The 22,515-nt window shown below is 27.4% G+C and overlaps 8 protein-coding genes across 16 annotated transcripts in view; 5 read left to right on the top strand and 3 right to left on the bottom strand.

Moving 5' to 3' along the window:
• The window catches only part of Uck (Uridine-cytidine kinase), a 3,052-nt gene extending 2,077 nt beyond the window's left edge, over positions 1-975 (top strand). For both annotated transcript variants that reach the window (XM_017909416.1, XM_017909408.1), the window contains exon 6: positions 778-975. In XM_017909416.1, the coding sequence (XP_017764905.1) occupies positions 778-911 (134 nt within the window). In that variant the 3' untranslated portion in view covers positions 912-975. The remainder of the gene's footprint in view (positions 1-777) is intronic.
• Positions 976-2,445: 1,470 nt separating this feature from the next.
• Positions 2,446-3,337, bottom strand: ubl (Ubiquitin-like protein 5). Its single transcript, XM_017909500.1, has 3 exons — positions 3,236-3,337; positions 2,567-2,751; positions 2,446-2,489 (listed from the first exon to the last, which is right to left on the bottom strand). The coding sequence occupies exons 2-3, from the start codon at positions 2,742-2,744 to the stop codon at positions 2,446-2,448; spliced, it is 222 nt and encodes a 73-aa protein (XP_017764989.1). The 5' UTR covers positions 2,745-2,751; positions 3,236-3,337.
• An 83-nt stretch (positions 3,338-3,420) lies between these two features.
• LOC108554186 (nucleolar complex protein 4 homolog B) lies at positions 3,421-8,127 on the top strand. Of its 3 annotated transcripts, XM_017909387.1 has the most exons (7): positions 3,421-3,750; positions 3,843-3,945; positions 6,476-6,889; positions 6,973-7,020; positions 7,108-7,471; positions 7,565-7,794; positions 7,903-8,127. In XM_017909387.1, the coding sequence occupies exons 1-7, from the start codon at positions 3,613-3,615 to the stop codon at positions 8,067-8,069; spliced, it is 1,464 nt and encodes a 487-aa protein (XP_017764876.1). In that variant the 5' UTR covers positions 3,421-3,612; the 3' UTR covers positions 8,070-8,127. The 3 variants fall into 3 exon arrangements, with proteins under 3 accessions (XP_017764876.1, XP_017764872.1, XP_017764885.1); XM_017909383.1 differs by having other exon boundaries at positions 7,565-8,126; XM_017909396.1 differs by having other exon boundaries at positions 6,476-6,622; positions 7,565-8,124.
• Positions 8,128-8,591: 464 nt separating this feature from the next.
• Mps1 (dual specificity protein kinase monopolar spindle 1) lies at positions 8,592-11,610 on the bottom strand. The gene is made up of 6 exons (XM_017909430.1): positions 10,563-11,610; positions 9,766-10,485; positions 9,527-9,687; positions 9,232-9,443; positions 8,774-9,157; positions 8,592-8,688 (listed from the first exon to the last, which is right to left on the bottom strand). The coding sequence occupies exons 1-6, from the start codon at positions 11,600-11,602 to the stop codon at positions 8,662-8,664; spliced, it is 2,544 nt and encodes an 847-aa protein (XP_017764919.1). The 5' UTR covers positions 11,603-11,610; the 3' UTR covers positions 8,592-8,661.
• A 1,955-nt stretch (positions 11,611-13,565) lies between these two features.
• CkIIbeta (casein kinase II subunit beta) lies at positions 13,566-15,316 on the bottom strand. Of its 4 annotated transcripts, none has more exons than XM_017909331.1 (5): positions 15,268-15,316; positions 14,750-14,825; positions 14,395-14,497; positions 13,946-14,345; positions 13,566-13,809 (listed from the first exon to the last, which is right to left on the bottom strand). In XM_017909331.1, exons 2-5 carry the CDS (start codon positions 14,819-14,821, stop codon positions 13,701-13,703), a joined length of 684 nt encoding a protein of 227 aa, XP_017764820.1. In that variant the 5' UTR covers positions 14,822-14,825; positions 15,268-15,316; the 3' UTR covers positions 13,566-13,700. The 4 variants fall into 4 exon arrangements, with proteins under 4 accessions (XP_017764820.1, XP_017764838.1, XP_017764813.1 ...); XM_017909349.1 differs by having other exon boundaries at positions 13,946-14,327; XM_017909324.1 differs by lacking the exon at positions 15,268-15,316 and adding an exon at positions 15,130-15,261.
• Positions 15,317-16,309: 993 nt separating this feature from the next.
• Positions 16,310-18,157, top strand: LOC108554388 (high affinity copper uptake protein 1). The gene is made up of 4 exons (XM_017909651.1): positions 16,310-16,575; positions 16,654-16,880; positions 16,956-17,064; positions 18,061-18,157. Exons 1-3 carry the CDS (start codon positions 16,310-16,312, stop codon positions 17,057-17,059), a joined length of 597 nt encoding a protein of 198 aa, XP_017765140.1. The 3' UTR covers positions 17,060-17,064; positions 18,061-18,157.
• A 534-nt stretch (positions 18,158-18,691) lies between these two features.
• On the top strand, positions 18,692-20,826 carry Pbgs (Porphobilinogen synthase). 3 transcript variants are annotated; one of them, XM_017909633.1, is made up of 6 exons: positions 18,692-19,011; positions 19,134-19,453; positions 19,713-19,860; positions 19,921-20,140; positions 20,212-20,444; positions 20,539-20,826. In XM_017909633.1, exons 2-6 carry the CDS (start codon positions 19,332-19,334, stop codon positions 20,824-20,826), a joined length of 1,011 nt encoding a protein of 336 aa, XP_017765122.1. In that variant the 5' UTR covers positions 18,692-19,011; positions 19,134-19,331. The 3 variants fall into 3 exon arrangements, with proteins under 3 accessions (XP_017765122.1, XP_017765130.1, XP_017765116.1); XM_017909641.1 differs by having other exon boundaries at positions 18,991-19,011; positions 19,194-19,453; XM_017909627.1 differs by lacking the exon at positions 18,692-19,011 and having other exon boundaries at positions 19,062-19,453.
• A 798-nt stretch (positions 20,827-21,624) lies between these two features.
• Positions 21,625-22,515, top strand: part of Hsc70-3 (heat shock protein 70 cognate 3) — a 4,284-nt gene continuing 3,393 nt past the window's right edge. Inside the window, exons 1-2 of the mRNA XM_017909617.1 lie at positions 21,625-21,717; positions 22,286-22,429. Of these exons, the coding sequence (XP_017765106.1) occupies positions 22,308-22,429 (122 nt within the window). The 5' untranslated portion in view covers positions 21,625-21,717; positions 22,286-22,307. The remainder of the gene's footprint in view (positions 21,718-22,285; positions 22,430-22,515) is intronic.

Below are 22,515 nucleotides of genomic sequence, written 5' to 3'. Positions count from 1 at the left end.
TGATGTATGCATGTTTGAATGTACACGTGTGTGTGTGTATGTGTGTGTGCGCGCGTGTGTTTGCGGGTGTGCACGTGTGTTGCATATGTGGAGACGTGCGCGTGTATATATGCATATATATACACATGCACGGAACATGCACACACACACACACACACACACACACACATACATACAGAGTCTCCTTGAATAAATATTTGATGTACTGATTCAGAACCTTGTTTACGAGATATGAATTTTATATTGTAGATAATAATACTCTGACAAGCAAAGGTGATACTATTTATTTTGTTTCTGGAATTAAGAGACCATCATACAGAATTGTATAAGAATTGTATAGTGTTCAGTAACACTTGAATATATTGAAAAAGTGGTTATATCAGTGATATATATTGAAATATATGGTAATTATTTGAGCATCTCCTGTGAATCATATACAACATGAAAGAACACAAAATCCGCTATATCTTGTAAACAGGGTGAAATAGGACATATGTTTATATAAATCTTTTTCACTGTCTTCAGGTGCTGAATCAGTACATTAGGTATTTCCTACATATTCAGGGGCATCCTGTATATATGTACACACACACATACACGCGCGCGCGCGCGCACATACATGCGCATATATACATGTACATATACATACATAAATACATACATGCATTCATGGGTGCTGCCTAGTATATAAAGCTGCTAAAACAAACTATCCTTTAAGGTAGTCCAAAATGAAGGTCATATAAAAACGTACATGGTTTGGTTGTTATATGTTTACAGTGGCAATTGACCTTATAGTGCATCATATCTGGGACATTTTGCGTTTGAAAAAGGCTGAAAACTCATCTGGGCAGCATCCATACATCTACCAACATAGGCGTACTTCGACTTCATGCGACACGTTCAACACATGATTTTACATGATATGCACATTTATAAGCACTACACTTTTATATACCTTAATTGATGTAGGACCGAGTTTGCAGTAATCTTAAATTTTTTTTTTCTAAATACATTATTTACGATAAAAAAACTTTCATATATTTATATAATTGTATTTGTACATTTATACTAATCAGTATAACATGTATACTAACCAGCAAATAATATTGCTTCTAGTATGTATGCATCTATTAAACCCTTAATTGGGTAAAATTAATTTTTCACTGTTCCTAAAGCTTGGACATAGTACAAGAGTATATGAACTACTTTGTCCAGGCACTATAATTCCAATATTGCATAATTATCCAAGTTTACACATAAGATTAATCTATGTCAAAAGAACATAAATATTATTTATAGTCAAGAATTTTTATGAATATATACATAAATGTATGCAATTGTGCATGTTTTCAAAATTTAGATTTTTTTTATATATTTCTAAATTAATTATGTGTTTTATGCTAATGTTTTATCAGTGTAATAATATAAAACGAAGTTGTATATAAAACAATTTATGTGAGTATAAAATGTACAATATTAGCATAATTCTTAAAAATGTGATATTTTGAATTTAAATTAGTACATTATTTGCATATTGTCATATTCAAAGACATTTAATTATATTATTTAGTGTGGTGCTAATCTTTTTATTCTGTATTTTTACTTTTTAGATACTCTAAATCATTTTATTGCTAATAAAATTGTAATTATTATATAAAAAAATTATAATTTGAATTATGTAATTTGATAAATCGTTTATTTATGCTGTATAAACAAAATAATAATAAAGAAATCAAGTTCCCTACCATTACAAAGTTACCTTTAGTCATTTATATGTATTTTATATTTTGTTGCAGTGGCAATAGATTTGATAGTACAACATATAAGAGACTTATTAAACAACAGAGGTACAATTACAGTCCAAAGTGAAAGTTCAATAAACAGAACTGAAAAATTGTCCAAGAGGCCACATTAATTTTTAATGTTGCAAAGATTAGTGAAAAATTAATTGAGTTCTATATTTGTTTTATTTTCAATAATCATATATTTTTTAATATTGCCGTTTTATTTAAAATTAGTGATATATCTAAAATGATTATATGTTACCTAAGAATATTGTAAGCTATGTTTAATTTGTTTTAGTATTATTTCTATACATAGAAATTGAAAGCTATATTAAAATTAAATAATAAGATATTACATGTTACAGTGTGAGAAAAAAATATATTTCTGAAAATTGAATTTGTAAAAAAAATAATGTAGCAATACTTAGATGTTATATTGCTATACTAAGTAGTAAAGTCTTTTAATGTAACATCAATTAGTATTAACAATTTGAACTAAAATTGTTTTTGCTGTTGCTATTTATATTTATTTATTGTATAATTATTATATACATTATATATTTAAATATTATGTAAAATACAAAATTAAAAAATGCTTAAATATAAAATATACTATTACTGTTATTATGTATATATTTAACATTAATTTATATAATATTAGTTATTGATAATAAAGTTCTAAATTCATACCATCGTGAATTTCATCTAAATTGTTAAGTTAAGAAAAAATTGTAATGTTAATAATTACCTTGTGTGAAAATATATTTTATTTAAAAGGATACAATCTTGTAATTTTATGTGATCCTTAAATATAGTGTACCATTTTTTTAGAACAATTTTTTCCCAATGAGTTCCAGTTTGAGCGGCTATTAATTTTTTTAAATCGCCTATTGTGTCATCTGGATTACATTTAACTCTAACTTTTTTTCCAAGACGATCATTGCATGTTATTTCTAGCATTTTCCACCTTGAAATATTGTTAAAATAAATACTTAATCAAGATGTATTATATCCACACATTATTTGCAAATAAAAACAATAAATATGATATCTAATTATAATAAAGAGATAAATTTTTTATTAATATTTATATTGTATCAATATTAAGGGACATATATTTACATTAATGAAGGATACATAACTAAAGTTAAATACATGTAATAATAATATAAAATAACCTTTAGATGCAAATTTAAATATGTCATTTATTTATTTAAATTCATTTTAATAAACACTATTTCAAAGACAATAATTTGATTTCGCATTTCTACCATAAAATTTTTGTTTTTACAGAAAGGTTATGAAACATCGATAACAAGGAATGTTCACAAACATTTGTCCTAAGTTTTTTTACGTTCATTTATATATCACATAAGAGTTCACATTAAATATTTTTAATATCTAAGTATAATATTTGTTATTTGCATATAAATATTAATATATCTACTTACAGCGTGATATTATATCAACGTTACTAACAAGTAAATTTATACTGATGTGTGATTCTATTAAAATAAAAACTTCTATTCAACTTGCTCGTAAACGATGTTCTAAATTATTATATATGTTTGAATATATCGACAATCAGTGTTACAAAATTCAAAATGTTAACTAAAATCGAGATAGTATAGTGTTATTGACAGCGTACCTTATTAATATTCATAACAACTAATATACCCTCTACAATAAGATATTATAAATTCACCGTGTGAAGTGATCTAAAAAAGAATAAAACAAAATGATAAAAATAAAAGAAAAAAATAAAAACAAAAAAAATACATTTACGTATTCTTAGTATCTTCTCCCATTACCGAATTCATATTCAACGATGGCGGATGCAGCAGATCTTCCCGGCGCTTCTTCCAATCAAAAAATGTCGTCAAAACTTTTAAGGCAAAAGGCACAGGAATTTTTAACTTCAAGAAGATATGCAAATAATTTAGTAGACATTATTTCTCAATGGGATGTAAGTACGAATTCTAAAATCATTTCAAATTGATAAATGTATCAACTTTTTAAGGTTATGTCATTTATTAAAATTCCTGATCACTCTATCAGGAATCCACTTCGTCCTGTCTACTTACAATAGAAACAATATTCGTCGAAGTTCTAAAAAGAGGTGACATGTATTTGGAACGTACCATATCCCTTACAATTTCAGGTATGTTCAAATATTTTAATATTTTCTGTTGTTTGACGATATTTGACATTATATATCTTTAAATTTTTTTATGAAAATCGTAAATTTTTACATATTGATACTTTGTGAAAATGTATTTTTAGACACAAAGTTTAAAATAATATTCTGGCCTAGAAGACTAATTTTTAAGCTTTTTTCTGCTTAAAAATGAAAAAAAAAGACCATAAAACTTTCTTACATGCATAGGAAACTATAATGCTATATTCTAACTGAATAGACGAAACGTTTTGTCGTACAACGACAAAATCATTGTTGGAACGGTCGACCAATAAGACAAAAAAACAAGCTTAGGAGTTTCTATAGTTTTGTGCAAATCAACAATAAGTGCGATGCGTATTTATCACATCGTATTTGTCGCTCGCATTATTTGAAATTAAAACAAGTTTGCTTCTTGTAGCATCGCACACACGACGTCTGAAACAACAATGAATAGTTTCACTGAACTATTGATTTATGAAATAAGAAAAAGGCCTGTTTTGTGGAACAAATGATCGGAAAATTATAAAAAAATATTCGAAGGTGGCAATACAGATGGTGAAATTCGTTGATTTGAATCCTGTCTTCATATATTTGTTGAACCGAATTGAATACTTTATTTTCTGTTTATTTTTTACTAAAAAGTAGTTTATATAAATATTTTCGTTAAGAAGTAGTAAATCTGATTTCGATAGAGACATCTTAAAAATTAATCATCAACTCAGTTGTAAATAAGAACCATGACCGTATATGAACACACGTTTTTTGTTGCACGAACGATATTTGTCTGAAATCTGAAATCGCTCAGATAGATGATAGGCGACATTCGATTAGTACATAGGGTAAGACTATCTTACATGATTTTTAAAATACATATTCACTACTATTTGAAGTATACAAATTATTTTTTTTTCATCAACTCGCCGAAGTTTTACACAGTGATCAATTTCTGTGACCTGAAATATGTTAAAAAGTAATTTTAAATAACTTCTTCCTTTGTACTGTTCAGCAATTTTTTATACTAGTGGAACTTTCCCTGCAACTTTGTAGATGAAAAAAGGATAGTTTAATAGTGTTTAGGTTCCGATCGTTTTATTTATAATAGCGTAAAAAGAAAATAGTATCTTGATTAGTATGAATATGATCATCGATTGAACCACGATAGATAAAAAACTTGAATAATTAAAAAAATATTTGCATTTTGAACTTTAAATATCGATTTTCTTGATTTTTATAAAATAGTAAAAAGTATGAAGTACTTGATATTTTTGAAAATCCACTATTTATGCGACAGCGATATGAAGTTTTAAGTTTTACGCACCAATTACGTGGAAATATAGTTATCTATGATTAATCTCAATTCAAGTAGTAATCCTTCCTCATATTTGAAAACACCTATTTCAGTCCAGTTTTCATTTTTTTGGTCTGTCCTAACTAGTTTAGTTATTTCAAATGACAGACACGTCAAACGAAGAATTTTCGTTTCATTTCGAAATTTCGCATACATTCTTGTTTGTTGACCAATATTCATACAAAGTGTTTGTAATACTCGTACTACATTATAAAATTCCTCAAATATATAACAGTATATACAATTGTTGGTCTTGATTGTATGTTTTTTTCTAAATTCAAGAATATTATTATTTTGTATCCCTACACCGAAACATATGTTTGATAATTCATCTATAGATAGATATACATAGATAAATTTGGTAGCCTTCAGAACCTTGTTGGCTAGAAGAGTTTGATTACCACTAAACTCATTCCCCTTATGGGAGAATATACTTGCTATTACATTGCGACGCTATGCTGCAGTTACGAAATGTACTCTTCAAATAGCTGTAACTCCGTTAATTTTACGAATTTAAATAAATCCCATTACGAACATATTTTCAATAAAATGAAAAAATTTTCAAATTTCTAGACCAGAATATAATCCCTTAAGTGTAAAAATGGAAAAAGAAATATATACTTTTCAGTAAAATATATATGCATTTTTGACAAGGTTGTCAAAAAGATCCCTGTTCATGAATTTTGAAAATTTTTAAATATATTATAAAGAATGATACTTTTAACAACTTTTTCTTGTGCAAAAATTGGCAATTAGTCTTAGTTTTCAAGATATTTGTGAAAAACTTTTATTTTTTATTTAAGCTTTACATTAAGTTTTCCTTATATATACACATCTGTAACAGCTGTATACATTAGCATGGTACCATCACTTACCTACTGGTTTAATCAACATGTTACAACAATTGACAACCAATATATATATATGTATTATATGCATTGTAGAATATTGAATGTTTTTCTAAATATCTCAAAAACTAAAATCAATTGCCTATTATATGTATAAAAAAAAGTTGTGAACAACTTTTGTTCTCACAAATTGATCTCATATTTCAAAAATAAACAAGATTCATCAATTGAGATGTCTTTGACAACTTTACCTTTTTTTTCATGTCATATATGCTTAAGAACATGAAATAGCTTTTCCATAAGATTTATGAAACAGAGCCAAGTCCTGAAGCAAGATACATCAACTGGTTGAGAAACTGTTATGAAGAAATATGGGAGAAGATACTTGCATCAATGGAAAAATGTCGACCCGCTATTCAATTACAAGCTCTCACTACTGCTATAAAACTTATGGCTGAGGAAGGTAAAAATCCACTGGAACCAATTAGTAACTCGGGATATTATTTTCCATTTCATCGGTTAAAACCCATTTTGATGAAGTTACTTTCACCGGAGAAGGACAATACCAGTTTAATATCTAGATTTCAAGAAATTATAGAGTATCCTGATGCTCTTTATTACACATGGAAATGTCTTCCATCTCTTACTTCAAAAAGACAACCACATGAAATTTATATTAAAAATTTGCTTGAACTTATACATAAATTATCACTGCCAAAGGAAATTGAAGGTATAGATTAAATAGACTAAATATAATTTTATCATTTTTTTTTTTAAACTGATAACTAACATTAAATTCTAATCATGTTTTAGAAAATGAGATGTCTGAAAATAAGAATTTATTGTGCAAACCACAGCAAGGTAATAAAAATATATTTTCTATATTTTATTTTATACATAAGTTAATTATAATTTTTTATATATTTCATTTTTTTTTTTTTTTATTAGCTACTAAGAATTTTATATGGGATCAAGCTGGAGCAAGACGTGCATTGAATAAAGTCTGGGCTTGTGTCATGCATTGGGAATTGACACCACAATTACATAAACAATTATTAATAGTTCTTTTAGAAAGAGTTATGCCACATTTAGAAAAGCCTGTTTTACTAACAGATTTTCTTATGGATTCCTTGGATGCAGATGGGCCTATTGGCTTACTTGCATTACAAGGTGTATTTTTATTAGTTACTAAACATAATTTGGAATATCCTAATATTTTTACCAAACTTTATTCTATGTTTGAACCAGAAATTTTTCACACTAAATACAAAGCACGTTTGTTTTATTTATCCGATCTTTTCCTCAGTTCAACGTAAGTACTTAAAATAATTTTAAATTATTATAAATTATATTAAAATTATCGTCTATTCTTATTTTCTTTTCTTTTTTCTTTTTTTTTTTTTAGACACTTACCGGAAGCATTAGTCGCCGCCTTCGCAAAAAGACTCGCACGTTTAACCCTTGTAGCACCACCAGAAGATATTCTTATTATTTTACTTTTTGTTGGGAATCTTTTACTCAGGCACCCTGGCTTGAAACGCCTAATTGATCATCCACAAGGAGGAGAAGTTTCATCAGGAGAGAATAACGGTGCTGGAGACCCATTTTTAATGGAAGAACGAGATCCTTTATTAAGTAACGCTCTTCTTAGTAGTCTTTGGGAAATCAAAGCTTTACAGTGGCACATAGTGCCAAGTATCGCTAGTACTGCGCGTTTTATTCGTGAACCCCTCCCTTCTGTAGAATATGATATGGCATCGGCTTTAGAACGTACTGGAGGACATTTATTCGATAGTGAATTAAAAAATAAGGTTAAAGATATTATGTTGACGTTCGAGAGACCCAATTCGATGGCATTACCAAAAGGTGAAAGATTACTGCAATATTGGCAATTAACAACAATGCACTGACTGGCAATATTAAAATTATGCATTATATATGCATATTGTGCAATATGCATCGTTATTATAAAAGGAACTGTTTTTTTAATGAAAACGCAAAGAAAATGATGCTGAACTTCATGCGTTTTTTTATACGTTAAAAAAGGTAGTACGAAAATATTGCATACTTTTGTATTATTTAAAGTCTAAAAATAATTGCAACGGAATTGATTCAGAGTACATTATTTCACGAGCAACATGTAGATATGTATTTTTAGATTTCCAATCATGCAGCTATCTAGCACAATAGGTACTCATGAATGCTACCAATTCTGTTAAATGAAGTCATTTGTATGCATGAATGTGTGATAATAAAATGAAAGATATTTTAATTTAATAGATCACCCGTGTTTCATTTATAATGCAGTGTTTACTTAATAGGTAAACATAAATGGACTTCATAATAAAATCGTATCATGGTACAATTTTATATTTCCAACCAGTATTGAAATAATTCCATACTTTACTATAATACATTTAAATAAGCGCTCCACTTGTAATTGCCGATTGTTATATATAAAAAATCTATGTACATACTTAGAAATATTTGATCTGAATACTTTCATATATATCGTCTATTTTCCAAAATCTGTAATACAAACAAAATTTATATAAAAGATTAATTTTTCTTCTTCTATTAGAATATGTATAAATATAGTAGAAACCACACAAACCCCAATTAATTGTCGCCATTCATCTTCATTCAACGTATGCTTTATTTTCACCAAAATATTTGCTGGAATCTCAGGAAATGTTGTTGATATATGTTCTTGTTGAGTTGGAATATACTCTACTTGCAAAAGCTCGGCTACTGTTGGTCGTGCTTTTGGGTTATGTTGAAGACATTTACGCATAACATCAATTAAAATTGGTGGTACCGGTATAATTTTATTACCATCTTCTGACGGTAAATTTGTTGGAAAAGGAATATTTAGTTTTGGATTAGTTATTGCATTCACCTTAGCCCATTGTGAACGAATATGATGAAATGGTGTATGACCATATACTAAACTATACAAAATACATCCTAAAGACCACACATCTGACTTAAAACTTATCTACAAAATAAATATATTTGTATTATTTTTTTAGATTTCAATTTTTATTACATGTAAGAAATCTATCTTCATACTTTATATTTAACATTTTGTGTAGGAGAACCTAAATTTCCACCAATATCCATTAAAGCTTCTGGACTAATATAATTTAAGGTTCCAATTGGGCAATTTTTTACAACAGATGTCATATCAGCATTCATACTAGAAGCAATCCCAAAATCTATAAGTTTCAGCCGTCCTCGTACTAATAAAAAATTTGCTGGTTTCAAATCTGAATGAATTACTCCTAAAAATGTACATATGTAAAATATAATCAATTATACCAAAGTATTTAATAAATAAATGATTTTTTTACGTTAAAATATTTACCGTTATCATGTATATGCTTAACAGCTATCAACATTTCTGTCCAATAATATAAAATCATTGTAAGAGAAATTTGTTTTTCCTGTGACATTGTTTTTAAAAGACGACTTAGATCAGTATCTCCCATTTCCATTACTACATAGACCATGGGATATTTAATTTCACTAAAACGAAAAACTTAAATGTAAATGTCAATATATATGTGTATATATAATACATATTTTTGTAAAATAATTTCTTACTAATCAAACATTTTAACAACACATGGTGCTTGTAATTTATGTAACATAGAAATTTCTTCTAAACAACCCTGTGCAGAGTCTTTGTCCAAACGATTAAGATAAACACATTTAATAGCACATAATTCAAGAGAAGCCAAGTCTTGTACTCTCAAAACCTCCGCACTCATACCCTGACCAAGTGTACCCAAAATTAAATACTCCTTTTCTTTAACAAAAAGAGTTCTAGATTGTCTAGATTTAGGAATATTAATTGGCACTGAAAATTGTACACTTGATGGATTATTTACAATTTTTTTTAATTCTTGCTGCTGATTTTTATTATTAGTCTCTGTATATTGATTCTGAGAATGATTGCACATTGATTTTAAGGTTTCTTTGTTGTCTTTAATACAATGTGGATCATGTCTATTATTTGATATTTGACTTATTTTTTCTTTGTCCAGCAATGCATTTTTTGTATTTGGATATTTATTTTCTTTCAATTTATCATTAATATCTGATTCCAGATGTACAACATTTTCTGACATTTCAAATACTTGTTTTGGCAAATCTGTTTTATTCAGATCTTTACATAATAATTTATTTTGAATTTTAGGTGATACTTCATTTACTTTAGGAGGCTGAGATCCATGTAATAGATGTTTATTAAAAGCATCATTTTTTGTACAACTTCCTGTATCTGCTAAAGGTCTTCTTACTTTATTCTCTGTATTCAAATATCTATAATTAAATATGTATTTAAGTAAGAGAAATTAGTCTTAAATATATAAATAATTTATAGTGCATTACATATATACCTTAGGGTTTCATGTTTTCCTATACTTGGTGTAAAATAAACAGAATGTTTTGGAGTTTGCACAGAATCTCTATAACTAATACTCTTATTTTCTAATGGAGTTTGTTTTATATTACTTTGAGACCAATGAGATGAAACTGTAGCTGGAGTCAATCCATGATTATTAGATACATCATTTTGTGGTGTTTGAATAATATTTTTACGAGAAAAAGATGGATCAGGATGTATAGAATTAACTGGTGCATGTTTTAAAGGAGTTTGTAATATCCATTGATCAGTAGAATTTATAGATGTTCCGCTATCTGATATTAATGATTTACTTGTAGAAGATACATTTTCATAATGAGCTTTTTCTTCATTTGTCATGGGTATTAATTCTAATGTTTCTCTTTTAATATTTACATTCTGCACATTATGCACTCCAGATTGTGATGTATTCTCAAAATGTTGAAATGTAGAAGCAATAGATTCACTATTATTTATTCTGCTCTGTTGTTCTACAAATTGATCTTGATTTATTTGGCCTTTAATGTCTGTGTTAATAATATCTTTATTTTTGTGTTCAATTTGTGAGAACATTTCTTGTGTATGAGTTTCAATATTTAATTGCATTTGATTTGATTGTTTACATGTTGCATTTTTTTCACTTGGCATATTGTGTTCATGTTCATAAAGTTCTGATTCTATTACAGGCTTATATTCAGCATCATTAATTAACACAGATTCTTCAGGTTTTGAAGAAACAATTATATGTGAAACCTTACAAGTTCCTTTTATCTCATTGTACACTGTTGTATGCAAGGATAATGAGTTATTTAAATCATCTTCGATATAATTATCTTGTAATAAAGGCTGAGGGTCATCAAAATCTGATTCAATCTCAGAATCTTGTGGTTTTTCTTCACTTTCATCATCATCACTTTCACAAAAATGTAATAACTCTTTCACCCGTATTGGTTGAAATTTTGGACGTGAATTAGTATGATTTTGAAAATTCATGCTATTTAACACGGATCTACTATTTGTAGATATATCTGACATTCTTTAAGAATTTTAATTAATTCGCACTAATAAAAAAATTAATAACTAAACAAAACAAAACAAAACAAAATAATTCCAACTATTTCCACTTTGTTGGTCTGAAAGCATTATCGTACTTATAATTATAAAAATCACTTGTATCGTAATAATCAATAAACACTTTTTAGATGCATTAATAAAAACGTAAAACACATGTCATTAAATATTAGCAGAAACACTTAAATTTGAAACACATATTTCTCAAAACATAATTGACTTTTGGGATTCTAGACTGTTTGGTTTATAACATAACGGCTTTTCGTTTACGTCATAGAATTCAAACCTTAAATCTGAATTTTGATTGGTTAATAGTAACAATGTTTTAACACGCAACTCTATAGATCTAGGGATATTTCTTAAAATCGTATTGGCACATTCGTGTAAATCGATTGCGAACATATTACTGAAATTACATATTAAAAGTTTTTTTATGAAATTAATATAATAAAATTAACATAAAAATAATATATTTTAATATGTGTACACAATGATATATTACAGTGTGTTATGTTATATTACAATGATTTGTATTTATAGTTGATAATAAATTCAGTGTACGATATATACTGATGAGACCTGGGGAATCGGTGGCTCATCTCATCTACACATATGCGTCACATCAAGTAGGTATGGTAGGGATATAAGATGTAAGTTTGCATATAATTCGGCAGTTAACGCGAAGCGGCGAGAGGAACCGTGGTGTAGGAGAGAGTAGCCCAATAATAGGGGAAACGATTGCTGAATAGAAGTAACGATAGGGATGTTCCCCAGGCCTGTACTAAATTGTTGAAAAAAAAATTATCGACTGTAACATAAAATACAATTCGTTTACTAATATATATATTCTTTTAACATTATAAATGCTTAAACTTTGAGAATAAATTTTACCTTATCGAAATTGTAAAAATCAATTGTTTCGAAGATTTTACAATAAAATTTTCAATTTCTAATTTGTCATTGAAATTGATTTATATACATTGTTGAAAATCGATATTGAAAATATGCAGTAACATATTTATATGAAATATTCAGATTATATAATAAAATGGAAAATGTCCTTTCTTATCTTTTAAATAAACTTTAATTTAATTTAAATATATTTGCTAAAAAAAATTACTAGATTTAAAAGTATATAACTTATTTGGTTTAATGCAAATAACAATTTTGAACACTTGTAATAATCGTAATAAAAAAAAAAATTATTATTAGTCATTTTATTTTACTATATTAAAATATGTACTGTTTATGTTAAATATATATTATATTCAGAAAGTTTCTAAAATTTTGTTTCTGGTCACTAAACAAAGCATATACGTTTTCGAAGAATTGCAATAGAAAACAAGATTTTTATAGAATAATATGCAGTCTTTACTTTTAAATTTGCTTTATACCATGTTAATCTGAGCTTAATATTTATTACGATAAATCACGTATAAATAAATTGCTTTTTCGCATCTTAATTAATATTTAAATTAAATTATATTTAACAAATTATCCATTCATGTTATTTTTGTCTGAAAAAACAATCAATATTCGCTACTACCAGTTCCTCTATTTCGAGATCGATCTTCATTTACGTTCTAGGAACTACTAGGTAGCAATCACAGAGATGCAAATATTTGAACAGATATATTTTATCTTAATTGTGATTTGCATCTTTACTCCAATAGTAATCATCTTAAGTATGGATTTCATTTTTTCATGTTTTAACTGACCAGACTTGATATAACCATAGAAGTACGATTTTCAATGAAAGAAAATTGTTACTAAAGCTGAAATAAAAATAAGCATGGCGCCTGGTGAACATTAATAGTTTAGTTTTTTCACTCTTTAATCTTTTCGGTATGCTATAAATACCATGGAAAAATCCGAAAAGTTTTGAGTGGCATATTTAAACTCTTAATTATACAATGACAAAACAAAACAATTGGTATTTCAGCGCCTTGCTAAGATGTGTAAAGATCAATATAAAAAATAATATTTTATTTAATCCTTAGGGACGAAATTAGGAATTGTATTTTGAGTAATGAAAAAATGTTCTAGACTATTTGCAATGTTCTTAACGTTTTCCATTATTGTAATTAGCAGTTCGCATTGGTGCTTTAAATGTTGATGCAGACTGTTGTTGAAACTGATATGCTAGAGGATGAATTTTAAAGCCATATAACCTGCAAAAACATTACCCTTTTATTTTACATAATTTTATTAAAAACGTAAATTTGCTATTGCATTAAAATTGAAACAAATTTTTATACAAATTTTGAAGTTCTTCAAAAAGGAAATTATTCTCTTATTTTAACTTACCTAGGTACAAATTGATTTGTTGCACGTTTGGGTCTATATTCTGGATGAACCATAAAAAGCATATGAGGAAATCCTGTTCCAAAATATGCTCCATCAGTATGATGATGTCGGGAGCTTTTCGGTGTATAAACATCCATACATTTAGGACAATAACTTTTAACCATTGCCTCTCCAGGAACATCACTAAGACCCAGAGGCAACATAGGTTGGGATTCACAATATACACGTGGACAGTGACCAAAGTCCCCAGCTTGATATTTTTCAATCATTTGAGCAATACCACGATTAGTAAGAATGTAACGTGCATGAATTAGCCCATAAAGTAATTCTGCTGCTTGTTCAGTTAATTCAGACGGATTTGTATGGCCATCTAATTCATCCTCTATGAAATACAAACGATCTTAAAAGTACTTTGATACTTTCTGACAAGGTGTAAATAATATATTTACCGGGTTCAAGATCAAGAATCATATCTAATGCTTGCCTATAATTTGGTACTTGCTCATTTAGTCCAGTTAAATTAAACTTGTCTTGAATGTAATCTTCATCCACCTGTGAAAACACTGTATTAAGAATTGTACATACATTGTCTAAAATATACAAAGCTATAGTTATAAAATTGTTAAATTCTGAAACTTAAACTCTTTAATATTGTATAGAAACAATGCTTTATAAAAGATTATAAATTAGACATGAAACTTGTTTTAGAAAATCAACAACTTCGAAATCGTTAACCTCAAAAAGGTAATACAGGTTAAAATACTTACAATTAAAATAAAGTATTATAGTAATAAGAGTACTTACCTCACAAAAAAATTCATTGCCTCTAAGATTGCAAAACCACGAAATCCAGGATACCTCCTCAGAACTGCTCATTTTCCTATAGATAAAAAAATGGAAGAAATATTTCCCTACCAGCCTACAGAGAAAAAATGATCACCGCGTTAAAACAGCGCAGGATTCGTATATAATGCGTAAAGGTACGTGCGCAAAAAAGTTCTCGAATCTCCGTATATTATGCACACGTACATACGACGTCAGTGCTTAGTGCACGCCTGGCAATTGGTTAGAAAGGCGCCAACGAAAGGCAAGGTATGGGGAGTACAGAGTGAGGGGAGCAAATGGAGTTTTCACTTTACTAGGCAAGATGATCGACGTTGCAGCCTGTCCGGCAGTTCACCTACGTTTTCGTGGTCATTGCTGCTTCGTCAACTGATTTTCAAACACGATGTACAGTCTGACACAGCCAGGAAGCACATTACTCAAGAAAAAACCTTGTAGAACGAATGAAAACCCAAAAATAAACAGCCTTTACGGCTTACCTTTTGGTGCTTTGATTAGCCACGGTTGCTCGTCCCAACGATGTAGATAGCGCTGCCGTACTTACTCTATCCGCCACCTTCCGGCTTCTTTTTATAAATTTTTCTTTTATTTAAGCGCCTCCAATTAGAAACTTTTTTTACATAGGGTTAATGAAATTATATTTTTTATTAAATGAGTATTAACATTTATAATAATGATTTTAAAGAAATTTTTTAATTTTCATAAATAATGTTTTGTCTACTTCATTGACCAATGAACAAACAATGTATTTTTAATATATTATTTTAATCAAAAATTTCCTGTTTTAGTATTATATTTAGTTAAAAACAATGTAGGTGTTAAATCACACCACTTTTCTGCTTCCCTTTTAACTTTGATAAAGACCTTTTTACAATCAAAATGAGCTAAAACCTATGCACATATTATATTAATATCACGTGATCAGTTTCCTAGCAACATTGAACATAAAGTTGATAAACTTACTAGATTAAAAAGTTTTTATGTTGTAATTATGTTTCAAATTCGATTATAGAATAATTATTCATATATATATATACATGTGCAGAGAGACATATATTCATCATATATACAATATGCGCACATGCGTGCTTGTGTGTGTATGGACATGTACATATATAAAAAGTGTATATGATTCATTAAAATTCTATTGAATATTGTATATTTCATTTATATACATTTTCAAAAACATAATGTCAGATTTAATTTAATGTTATTATTAGATTATTAGATATAATTAGATATAGTCAAACTAATAAACTATAATTGCTCATAGATAAAAATATAATTGTTTATAAAGTTAAAGATAAATTAGCTGTAAATAATGTACAGTTAAGTATTAATGAATAAGTGGGTGAGGCTAGGTGCTGTGTAGTATGTAGGAGACAATTGTACATGCAATTCTTATCAGTTTGAATAATTATTTTAATAATTTACTATATGTAGGAAAAGCAAGATTGTGGTACGTATAATCTAACCATGTTGTGTGATTATTCTATTACATATTAATTTGTTTAATTGTAGATGCATATGTGGTTTTGGTTTGGAAACAATTTAAATAATTTTCTTTTATCAGGATACAATGTTGTTACAATTACTAGTTTTCTATGTACTTGCTTAGGTTTATTTGCACTTGCAATATTGTATGAAGGTATGAAAGTTTTACAAAATAAATTACAGCAAAATACTATAATGTTTATTCAAAAACAAAACTCAAGAATATCTGAGAATTCTTGTTTACTATCAAAAATTTCTTCAGAATTAATTGGAAGACAAATTTCTTTACAATGGTATTATATTTCATAAATTATTAAACTATAAATCAAATGATTTTCATTATGAGTTGATATTATATATTATTTTATTAGCATACAATGTTCTACATGGAGTTTTCAAGTTTTTCATTGGTTTGTACATACATTTCTTGGTTATGTTCTAATGTTAGCTGTTATGACATTTAATGTATATATCAATATTGCTATTGTATTTGGAAGATGCCTTGGTTATTGGATATTTAGCCCAAAACTTATAGAATTTAATATGAAACGACTTCATGAAAAAGAAACATTATTAGACTGTGATAAAGAATGTGCAGGTAAGATCTTATAAGACATTTAAAAATATGTTGTATAAGACATTTATTACATACCTTATAATTAAAATTTTTTAGATAATATAATACATTGTCAAAGACATGGATCAACAACTTCTGCTATTACAGAACAATTAGTAACAGAAGCTACTGTTGAGATTCATATGTCAAGAGATGCTTGAATCAAGTAATTTTAATATAAAAAATAATTCATTTTTTACTTACTAACAAATAAAGTATTCTATATCATATACAGTATATAATAAAAAATTTTGTGGTAATTTTTATTATTGCAATTTATTGTCAATTAAGTACTGACAAACTTCTTTAAAATATTTTTTTATGAAATTACTAAAAGTTTGGAAAATTATGACAATATAGTGTCAATATTATTATGCTCTTTCTATATCGTAGTTAAACATCTTCTTCTTTGTAATCAAATAAACATCTATAGCAATTATTAGCAGGATTTACAAAATGCATATATGTATTTTCTGTTGTAATATGTATTCCACAAAACCAGTAAAATTTAGCTTCACCATAAATACATTCCATTTCATTATATTCAACAATCTTCACAATCATAATTGAACAATTTGGACACGATACAGTATATTTCTACAAATATTATTATTTTTATAATTGTTAATAAACTGTTTTTTATTACTTTAATACATATCTTTAAATATTTTTCTACAATTATTTGACACTACAATAAAGATACAATTAATTTATCCAATTTAATTACATTTTTCACATAAAACTATATCAAAATTATACTTTATGGCATAAACTACAAAAGCAATAATCAAATTTAGTATAGATGACTAATATATTACGCTCTCCAACAAATTTTAACTTTTTCTCTAATCTGTAATATCCGATAGATGATTCTCGCAGAGATTAATTTCCCGAACACGAATTCGTAATCGAGATTGCTTTATTACTCACAGTTTTCGAAAAATGTGCAATTTTAATCTAAAATGAAATTACAAGTTCGACGAGAGTATCCGGAGATTATTAATGTGCATAATTATAATTATTCGTACTTCTGAATAATTATAACTGGTCATAGAAGTTTAAAAATAAGCCTTCAAACAGTACTTTCTACGCATGTTCTTGAATTTTTATAAAAAGTACTTTATCTGATACGAATTTATTTACACAGTGACGTATTTTGTAGGCTATTTTGAAGAAGAAACCATCGAGGAACAATATTAGAATAATATTCAATATTGACAGAACGGTAAAATATATATCGGGAACCTGTACGCGGGATTTTGCCGCCACACAGCCATTGCTCGCATGTTCAATTTCATTAGGGTTGTGGTCACGCGTAATTGAGACAAAAATCATTCTCCAGTAGATTTCATTTTTTACATATATCACATATGTATATTCTCATGTATTCTTTTATATTAATCGTAAAATTATAAGAAATTTCTCAGAATCTCTTTTCATTTGAAACAGGTTTGTTATTCGATACATAAATACGAATGAATTTTTAATATAAAGTAATTAAAAAATAAACTCCCACCTAACTGGAATTAAGCTTATGTAGGCCTGACTAAACCCAAATTGAAAAAAAGGACAAGTAAATTTTTACTACTTTTTTGACATGTTTCAAATTGAAGTGCAATTGTAGGAAATTCATTGGTTATCAAATTTAATACTATATTTTAGTAATAGGCTAAAGTTATCATGCCAAGTTTGATGCTACAGTGAAGTGATTGGCTAGAACATTTCTAGTGTTATGGAATAGAGGGGAAGCTATTCAGACTGATTTGAATCATAATTAAAATCTAACCATTTCTATATTAAATATCGGAAATATTTGTTGAGTAATAAAATAAAGGTGTGTAGAGTATAACAAAATAACTCATTATAATTATAAAAAATATGGACAGTCAGTCTTATAGTGTTGCGTTGTATTTGTAAGCGGTACAATTTCCACCAATTCAAATAATTCCTGAACAAAATGCTGAATCAGAATGTAGCATCAAACCTGGCAACTCTTTGAATCGGTTAACAATGACTGTCGCTTTTTAGCTTATCATGCTGACAATCAATTTCTAATTCAAACTATAATCGTGTTTTTCAAAATATATGTACGGTCAATAATAACAAATAAAATGTAAGTTGTTTAATCTTTTTTATTTATTGTAAATATAAACAATTAAAATTTAGAATTATAATAATAATATGTTATTAATTTTATTTTCGCTTTTTAACCGTTACTAATTATGGTGTCATGAGAACAATGAATTAAAGTTTATGATTAAAAACTAATAAAGCACGAATTATATAATATTTAAGATAGTGATACATAATAGTAACAAAATAATTTATGCACGGAGAGAGGGTAAATCAAAATACATGAAAGATATAGGCCAAGTTAAGTCATCCATAAAATAAAAGTTGATTTAAACTAACAAATCATATTACAAGAATAAAATGGAAAGATTAGAAGCTAAACATGCTCTTCATAGCGGTATTTTCCATCCTGTTTTACGACAATGGCAATCACCGAATATTCTGATTACGGTTAATAATCTTATGTATCCAATCTTCATCGTGTAAGTGAAATTCATAATCTACCGCTTTTATTACTTAGGTATGTATCTATGAATATATCTGGTAATGTCTATATATTTTTTATGAAATACATGTATATTTTTATTTTCAAATAATAGATGAAATGAAAAGAACGGTTAGGTTAATTTGCTGTTCTTTGAAAATAATTTTGTCACTTATTACATAAGTATATAAAACAAGTATAAATGTGCAAATTGTGATTTTCTAAAATTTATATAAAAACAAGATATATTTTCACAGTGATGAACAAGATGCTAAAGAATCAATTGCTAGTATGCCAGGTATTTATCGGTATGGCATTAATCATTTACGAAAAATGTTACAACCACTGGTTTCCAAAGGATTACAATCAATATTATTATTTGGGGTATCAAAACACTTGAAAAAGGTAAATTTCTTATAACATAATGCTAATAATAAATTAGTTAAAAAATTATATTTTTAATAGGATCATATTGGAAGTAATGCAGATAGCATACAGAATCCCATTATCAAAGCTATACCACTAATAAGGGAATGGTTCCCAAATTTATTAATTGCATGTGATGTATGTTTATGTCCTTATACTAATCATGGACATTGTGGAATTTTAAATGAAGATGGAAGTATTAATAATAAAGCTAGTATTGTACGAATTTCTGAAATTGCTCTTGCATATGCAAAAGCTGGTAAGATCCATTAAAATATATATAAAATAATATATGAAGTAATATTAGATGCTATTAATATATTTATGAAGGAGCACACATTGTGGCACCATCTGACATGATGGATGGAAGAATAGGTGCAATAAAAAATAAATTTGCTGCAGCTGGATTAATGAATAAAGTTGCAGTTTTATCTTATGCCGCAAAATTTGCATCAGGGCTTTATGGACCTTTTAGAGCTGCTTCACAATCTGCACCTAAGTTTGGAGATAGAAAATGTTATCAGTTACCTCCAGGAAGTAATGGATTAGCTGCTAGAGCAGTTGTTAGCATTATTTTTCTTTCCTATCTTCTAATTTTTTACAATTTTGTGTTTTCTGTTAGTTTTTTGAAGATGAAAGATATATCTTTTTCTTTAGGCTAGAGATGTTTCTGAAGGAGCTGATATGCTTATAGTAAAACCAGGTCTGCCTTACTTGGATATTGTTAGACGTACAAAAGATGCACATCCAGAGTATCCAGTGGTCATATATCAAGTTTCAGGAGAATATGCTATGCTTTATCATGGTGCTCAAAATGGTGCAATAGATTTAGAAAATGTTTTAATGGAAGTTCTTTTATCAATGAGAAGAGCAGGAGCAGATTGTATTATAACATATTTTGCACCATTAATTTTAGATATATTGCAACCAAAAAGTAAATATTAATATTATTACTTACATGAATAAAATCATTTGGTGTGGTAAATAAAATAAATATATTTGCAAATTTACCTATTTATAATTTTAAAAGACCCTAAATGAAAAGATACAAAAATTTCATAATTAAAAATTTGAGCAAAGATATATTTTTTCATATTGTACTACATGCATATAGTTGAAATCATTATCTACACAAAAAGTTTGACCTTTATATTTTTAGATCTAGATAAGAAAATTATCAAAATCATGTATTTAATATGCATGAAATTTTATTATAATCTTTCTACACAATTATATGTCCTCTAAATTATTCGTTATTTAAAAAAATATTTGAAATAGGATTTACTTTATATCAATAACATCCTATTACGATCACAAGTGGTGACAAATTATATACTTCCTAAAAGAATTTAATAAATGTAAATATACGAATATGTATGGACATTGTATATAAAGAAGTCTAGTAGAATGTATATTAACAAACCAATAAAAAAATGTATACTATATTTTGTAATTATTAGAAAAAATATTTGTTTAATACGTAATAATGACAGTAAGCGAGATTACAAGTGAGATGAATATTCCCTTAACATTGATTCCTCCAATCGCAAGAGTACTCGAAATTTCCAGAAGTGCTGTGCGTGTGACGTGGGCCTATCGATAACAGCCAACTGTATGTAGTTCAGCCAACTAGCATGCGCCTTTCCTTTGGTGTGGATAGTTTGTGACCAATCAACGTAGGCCACGACGAAATCAGCTTGTTAAATATTCTGGTACTGAGATTGCTCTGTAGTCAGTCATTTCTGGTTATTCGTGTTGGTCGTTGAGGTTGTGCTCAGAATAACCAAATTTTTTACTTATAAATAAAAAAAACGTCGTGCACATTTATTTAATCTGGTAAGTAACAAATGTAATAGAGTATTATTTAATTAAAATAATATTAACAAATAGGAAACATGTTACATGTGAAACTTTGTATGATGTTAAAGATTACTTCATTATCTGCCACGTCTTGCTATAAAATTGCAGTTTATTTTTTATACTTCATTAAAACTTGAAGAATCCCATTTTAAATTTTCGTAAAATTCGTTGAGTCTATTATTATTGCTTACAGTTTTTATTTTAAGTGTTTCGTGTGATTAAGATGTTTTATGTACACAGATGTCCGTTTGCTTTTGTAGAAATTAAACGTTATATGAATGAATGATTTTATTTGTAATTTATTATCTTTGCTATGTATTATTTTATCAGTATTTAAAAATAATATTTCTATTCCATTTCCTTTAAAATTTTATAGTGTTCAATTTTTTAATTTATTAATTTTATACGACGATTTTCGTTAGCCTTGTATGTCATTACTAGAATTTTCCATGTGTCAAGAATTAACGTTGTTAATAATATTTTTGATTAAATAGTTTAAATATTTAAACTACAAATTTTAAAAAGTTTATATTTTTTTTTACAGAACAATATTTATAAGAAGAAAAATGAAAGGAGCTAAAGCTCTATTTTTATTAGGTTTAGTAACTTTTGTTTTTGCAAAAGAAGAGACACAGAAAGAAGATATTGGGACTGTCATTGGAATTGACTTAGGCACAACATATTCTTGGTAAATAAATTTAAATGATTTTTAATGATTTTAAACACATTGTTAATAATAAATTTAATTTATATTTTAAATTAAATTAAATATAG

Source organism: Eufriesea mexicana, unplaced genomic scaffold (assembly GCF_001483705.2).
Source record: "Eufriesea mexicana isolate 0111107269 unplaced genomic scaffold, ASM148370v2 scaffold58, whole genome shotgun sequence".
NCBI classification, from domain to species: Eukaryota; Metazoa; Arthropoda; class Insecta; order Hymenoptera; family Apidae; genus Eufriesea; species Eufriesea mexicana.
The sequence above is the reverse complement of the archived record's forward strand: the minus strand, read 5'-3'. Positions and strand labels throughout refer to the sequence as shown.

Coding starts and splice junctions, on each gene's coding strand:
- LOC108554186 (XM_017909383.1), top strand. CDS start 3,613: ATGGCGGATGCAGCAGATCTTCCCGGCGCTTCTTCCAATCAAAAAATG. Junction 3,946..6,475: donor CATATCCCTTACAATTTCAG/GTATGTTCAAAT, acceptor TTTATGAAACAG/AGCCAAGTCCTGAAGCAAGA. Junction 6,890..6,972: donor ACTGCCAAAGGAAATTGAAG/GTATAGATTAAA, acceptor ATCATGTTTTAG/AAAATGAGATGTCTGAAAAT.
- Pbgs (XM_017909633.1), top strand. CDS start 19,332: ATGGAAAGATTAGAAGCTAAACATGCTCTTCATAGCGGTATTTTCCAT. Junction 19,454..19,712: donor ATGTATCCAATCTTCATCGT/GTAAGTGAAATT, acceptor ATATTTTCACAG/TGATGAACAAGATGCTAAAG. Junction 20,141..20,211: donor TCTTGCATATGCAAAAGCTG/GTAAGATCCATT, acceptor ATATTTATGAAG/GAGCACACATTGTGGCACCA.
- CkIIbeta (XM_017909324.1), bottom strand. Junction 14,346..14,394: donor GATTCTTGATCTTGAACCCG/GTAAATATATTA, acceptor AGTACTTTTAAG/ATCGTTTGTATTTCATAGAG. Junction 13,810..13,945: donor ACAAATCAATTTGTACCTAG/GTAAGTTAAAAT, acceptor ATGTTTTTGCAG/GTTATATGGCTTTAAAATTC.
- Mps1 (XM_017909430.1), bottom strand. CDS start 11,602: ATGTCAGATATATCTACAAATAGTAGATCCGTGTTAAATAGCATGAAT. Junction 10,486..10,562: donor GGAAAACATGAAACCCTAAG/GTATATATGTAA, acceptor ATTTAATTATAG/ATATTTGAATACAGAGAATA. Junction 9,444..9,526: donor TAAGCATATACATGATAACG/GTAAATATTTTA, acceptor GTACATTTTTAG/GAGTAATTCATTCAGATTTG.
- LOC108554388 (XM_017909651.1), top strand. CDS start 16,310: ATGCATATGTGGTTTTGGTTTGGAAACAATTTAAATAATTTTCTTTTA. Junction 16,576..16,653: donor AGACAAATTTCTTTACAATG/GTATTATATTTC, acceptor TTATTTTATTAG/CATACAATGTTCTACATGGA. Junction 16,881..16,955: donor CTGTGATAAAGAATGTGCAG/GTAAGATCTTAT, acceptor AAAATTTTTTAG/ATAATATAATACATTGTCAA.
- ubl (XM_017909500.1), bottom strand. CDS start 2,744: ATGCTAGAAATAACATGCAATGATCGTCTTGGAAAAAAAGTTAGAGTT. Junction 2,490..2,566: donor TCACATAAAATTACAAGATT/GTATCCTTTTAA, acceptor TTAACAATTTAG/ATGAAATTCACGATGGTATG.